General features: G+C 33.3%; 1 protein-coding gene across 1 annotated transcript in view; it reads left to right on the top strand.

The window, feature by feature from the left end:
• LOC111083275 (kazrin-like) overlaps positions 1–5760 on the top strand; it is a gene marked incomplete at its 3' end in the record, with an annotated part of 20363 nt that overhangs the window by 6347 nt on the left and 8256 nt on the right. Inside the window, exons 2-3 of the mRNA XM_022379661.1 lie at positions 887–898; positions 4957–5172. Coding sequence (XP_022235369.1) covers positions 887–898; positions 4957–5172 — 228 coding nt within the window. The remainder of the gene's footprint in view (positions 1–886; positions 899–4956; positions 5173–5760) is intronic.

The following is a 5760-nucleotide window of genomic DNA, read 5'->3' as shown; positions in this document are numbered from 1 at the left end:
ACGGCTGAAAGGGCGAACATGTTTGGTGTGAGAGGGATTCGAACCCGCGACCCTCAGATTGCGAGTCGAGTGCCTTAACCACCTGGCCATGCTTATATTGTTACACAATCCTATATAGCACGTTTCAATCAGTCCTCTTATATTTTGTTGTTGTAGTTTGAATTCTATTTTGGTTGCTGTAACTTAACCTATGACGCACAAAGCTCCTCAAAACGTAGGGTTTAAATAAAAACATGTTTTTACTGAGATTATTTATTGTCTTTTTCAAATACGGTTTCAGTCCTTCAACCACCAGAGAAAACTTTAAAAACTGATAAGAAAAAGCTAATCGTTTGTCGGAAGTTGTTTTTTTTTTAAAGATTCAAGTTCAGAGAAATGTTGCAACTTGGAAAGAATTTTTCTAGCAAATTGTCATTGAGTTCGAATCGTGGAAAACTGCTAGTAGTCTTAGAATATAATATTCTATAAACTTATATGGTTTGTTTGTTGTACGTTATATGTTTAAAGCTACAGAAGTTTAGTTGTTTTTGGTTTGTTTGTTTTTTTACAAGGAACACTCAGGGTTAGGCCTAGAGAACATTTGGTGCACGAGCGCATGCAAGCGTGTCATGCATGGAGTACAACTAATACTTATATTTATGTATATTTTCATATTTATTGTTATATTTTTTTTTAAAAGCTTGTTGGTGTTTATTTAGAAGGTCCTATATAAATGAAATATGAAAACTGTAAGTTGAATAAAAGTATTTATATTATGAGCTCAAACTCACGTTTTAGTGTTTTTGGTCTATGAAAAAATTCCGAAATTCACAACCAAAGCTTTAGTGTAAATATTGCAAACAAAATTCAGATTCTTCAATTACAATAACTTTCATATACGTACTAGGAACATGCAAAGGTTCATGACATATACCTATATATTCAGAGTTATAGTATTTGTTATTTAATCTTGCAGTTTTATGTATATTGATAACCAAAAACGGGTTTTCAAACATTTCTTCCCCATCGCTTTCGTTTTATTCTCAAGCTATTTCATGCCAAATATTCTCACGAATCGAGAGAAAAAAAAAATTTTTGGTACCCTCACAAAAATACTTTTAAATCACGGCATTTTTATTGGGTCGGTTGCCGACAGCAAACAAACGTAATTTTAATTTAGGCCTAAAGAAACAGTATGTTACGACAGCGGAAGTCACATGACGCTAGTAACACGTCATGATATTCTAGAAGGATCATGTCTGTTCGTGGCAACTCTGGTCTTTTCTACGCGCCCTCTATTCTTGTATATAAGTGCGCCAGATAAAGTGAAATTAATAAATCGGAATAGAATTGCAAACAGACAGAGACGGACAATTGAGTCAAGGGCGGTAGTGGCCGTAAGTAAAGTACGTGAATCGTTGTGAATTATAGCATATGTTTAAGTTAAAGTGACTGTGGAAATTAAGTGTATTGAGAAAGAATAAACTAGTTTTATTTAAGAAAGGACTTGTATCGCTGAAGTTTTTCGTAAAGATTTTTTACGAGTAATTAACAAACGAACACAGAGACGTAACAGTACATATTTTAATCTAATTTCACTATTAGAAACTGCACATATTGTACCCTGTAAAAATAATTACATTTTTCCTTAACACACCTTTAAATATTGTATCAAACATCACTATAAAAACATTACATATCATATCTATTATCTCTACAAATACATTACAAATTGTACTAAAAACTCTTACGAAAGATTGTAGTTCCATAAATTTCCTGTCCCCCAGTGGGTCAGCGGTAAGTTTACAGACTTGCGACGCTAAAATTCAGGGTTCGATTTCCCGCAAATAACCCAATGTGGTTTTTCTCTAACAAACAAACTCTAAATTTCCAGCCATTGCTCTCTATGACTGCTATGTCGTTTAACTCAAGAAATCCTTTAAGTCAACATTTTGAACTATTTCTGTTCAACGTTTTTGAGCTATTTACCAATATTGGCTACCAGTTAATTTATAATCAATGACTTATTAAACTTGAATATACACTGATTTTATTTACCCATTTTTTACGTTTCATAAGATGTATTTAAATACTCTCTATCCATGCAGAAGAAATTTGATTTTCAATCAAGGTCACATGTGTATGACCTTTATATCATATTACTCTTAAATAAGCTAAGCTTCTGGTTCAGCATGTTTTGATAGAGAAATTGAATCATTTTCAAACAAACTTAAGAGCCAAATCTTACAGAATGTTATATATATATATGGAATAAGGGCCTAATAGTTAGGGTGCTCGGGTTGAGGGCTCAAACTCAGCCACCGAATAGGCTGGCCCTTTCAGTCGTAGGGTCGTTATAATGTGATGTTCAATCTCAGTATTCGTTGGTAAAGAGTAGCCCAATAATTGGCGGTGGGTAGTGTTGACTAGCTCCCTTATCTTTAGTCTATCACATCAAAATTAAGGACGGCTAGCTCAGCTAGCCCTTGTGTAGCTTTTTGCGAATATTCTAAACGAAACTGTCACTTGAAACCTAGGGAGCCTTTCTTGTATCCGATATATAAGAATAATAAAACGTGACGTTTTTATCATTTCATTTTAATTGGATGTTTTGTTCTCAGAAGCACCTTCCACATAATAAAAAATTTTAAAGCCAGAGTATGTATGGATGGGCTAATTTTAAGGAGATCGTTGCACATGATTGTTTGAAAGTGTAAAAATCTCTTTAAATAAAACTTCATTTAGGTTACTTTGGGTTTTTCTTTTATTTGTGTATTTTCCTTTTAAGAGTATTCCCCAGATATATGGATAACTTTTAAATCACGAAAAACATTCCTGGTAAAAAAAATCGATTTTCTCTGACGTAAGAATGTTTTAAAAATCAATACTTTACGATGGTTGCCAAGTGAACTATAGCAACCACGCTCTTACTCCTAGATGTCGTTTTCTAAGGAAAACACGTGGCAAATTGAATAGCAAGATGCTGCGTTAGATTGTCGCTATATTTACTCCGTTCTGAAACTATGAACTGTATAATTTACTGTCTTCAAGAGATTGCTATAACTGTATCAGCGCAAAGTAAAAAAGCAGGGGTATATTAGCGAAAGGAATCTTAAAAATCAAAGACAAATATTTGACTGGTTTTAACTTCTAAGATATTTAAAGTGTGGTATTAAAAAGTTTAAACTCTTTGCGGTTTTTATGTGTATTGAATTCTATTTGTTGTGTGTGTTCCCCAGCGTGTCAACAGTCAGGTTACGGACTTAGATAGCTAATATCCGGGGCTCGATTCCACGCTGTGGACAAGAGCACTCATAACTTATTGTGAAATTTTGTGCTAAAAAACCAAACAACAACAAAACTGTTTATTGTGAGTCTGCGCTCTGGTGATTGTATTTTATATTTACCTTCTATTTATTGTGAGTCTGCGCTCTGGTGATTGTTTTTTATGCTTAGCTGTTGTTTATTGTAAGTCTGCGTTCTGGTGATTGTTTTTTATGCTTAGCTGTTGTTTATCGTGAGTCTGCGTTCTGGTGATTGTTTTTTATGCTTAGCTGTTGTTTATTGTGAAGTCTGCGTTCTGGTGATTGTTTTTTATGCTTAGCTGTTGTTTATTGTAAGTCTGCGTTCTGGTGATTGTTTTTCTATGCTTAGCTATTGTTTATTGTGAGTCTGCGTTCTGGTGATTATTTTTTATGCTTAGTTTCTTTGTTAGATGAAGGTTTGTGAAGTGGTAGTTTTTGTTAAAACTTAAGTTTCTCCTAGTTTCGAGCTGTGTGCCTTAGTTATGTTAGAAATTTGATGATATGGTTCTTTTTGTTATTATTATTCTATTTACCCATCAAGTTGATTGTCATCAATATTCTACTAGGATTACCATTCGATAATCCACATAATTCTGAAGATGTTCATAAAAGCTTTGTTCTTCCATTTAAGCTCTCACGTTTAAATCTTTACTGTGAACTGTTAACATAACAATATCTCAATATGCCTTCATGAAATACAAAAGTGTTAACATTAACCATGTGAGGTGTAAGAAACGTAATGTAGACGGTTAAGGAGGGGGGTAAAAAACATAGATGGTTAGTGTTAGTCATGTAAGGGGTAAGAAATATTTGTTATGTAGGTGATTAGTGTTATCCATGTAAAAAGGGTTAAAATTACATTGTAATGTAGTTGGCTAATGTTGACCATCTGTGATACATATGACTACTACCTGTAGTTTGAGTTTGTGTCCATTACACATATAATTAACCTGAAGAATAAAATATAAATGATTGTAGAAAATGGAGTCACCAAACTATCTTGGGCCCTATAAATAAGTTACATTTTAACACACTAAGATATCTTTAAGGATAAACACGCTGTTTACAATCTTACAAATACTAAGATGGTTACTGGATATATTGATACACTAATAGAGTTTCGTAATAAAAGAGCAAAAGGCACACACACACTTCAGAGGTTCCATCAGTTTGATTGGTTGAACGTTTTAAGATCCTGTTGAGAGTGAAGTTACTGGTGTTACATTATTGTAAGGTATAATTTCTATTTTCACTGTTGTTTTCAACAGTTAGGGTAGTTGTGCATATTTTTATTTACACTGTTGTTTTCAACAGTTAGGGTAGTTGTGCATATTTCTATTTACACTGTTGTTTTTAACAGTTAGGGTAGTTGTGCATATTTCTATTTACCCCGATGTTTTCCACAACGCATATTTCTATTTACACTGTTGTTTTCACCAGTTTGGGTGGTTGTGCATATTTCTATTTACACTGTTGTTTTCACCAGTTTGGATGGTTGTGCATATTTCTATTTACACTGTTGTTTTTAACAATTTGGGTGGTTAATATTACATATAATATATTCAGTTAACTGTAGGGTCATATATATTAAGTGGTTAATATTGTATTATTTTATCTTGGTTAAGACTCTTCTGGCACTATTTTTTGGTAATAGTTTGTATGATTGCACTAGGTTGTAAACACGGAGAGACAAATAACTTAGAAGAAAAGCTAACCAAGCTTCAAGAAGAAAACGAGAAGCTCAGTCAGCTCAACAAATCCCTCTACCGGGAAGTAGAAGAACTACAGGATTACAAAAAGAAAATAAATAGCGAAGGCAATAACAAGAAGTCACCTGACGTGCAGCACTTGGAGACAGATCTCAAACACGCTAAAGAAGCTCTAGCAGGTGAGAAGCTCCATTTACAAGGTTAATAATAATTATATAACCCCCAACCGTGGTGGGGAGGTTATAACCCTTATAGTAGGCTTAGATACGCATTCAAAATTCTATAATATCCTTCAGGTAACACCGTCATTTATTCGAAAACAACAACAACATAATAGCTATAGATATATGTTGACGATTTATTCCTTCACAACAATATATAAAGCTCAGACACGAAAATTAATTATTTTTATTTTTCTCCTGACGAGAAATTATCACACTCAAGCTTTTGGATTTCATGTTATTCCAGTTTACATTCAGACATAAATATCTGAATATATGAAAATATTTTGAATTTGTCTTTGAAATTTTTCATACTATTGTACTATTTAACTTCAGAGTGTACGTATATGGTGAGACATCATAACTTCAGAGTATACGTATATGGCGAGACATCATAACTTCAGAGTATACGTATATGTTCAGACATCATAACTTCAGAGTATACGTATATGGTGAGACATCATAACTTCAGAGTATACGTATATGGTGAGACATCATAACTTCAGAGTATACGTATATGGTGAGACATCATAACTTCAGAGTATA

The sequence above is a fragment of the Limulus polyphemus genome, unplaced genomic scaffold (genome assembly GCF_000517525.1).
Source record: "Limulus polyphemus unplaced genomic scaffold, Limulus_polyphemus-2.1.2 Scaffold8853, whole genome shotgun sequence".
Taxonomy (NCBI): Eukaryota; Metazoa; Arthropoda; class Merostomata; order Xiphosura; family Limulidae; genus Limulus; species Limulus polyphemus.
Note: the sequence above shows the minus strand (reverse complement) of the source record. Positions and strands in the feature narration are given on the sequence as shown.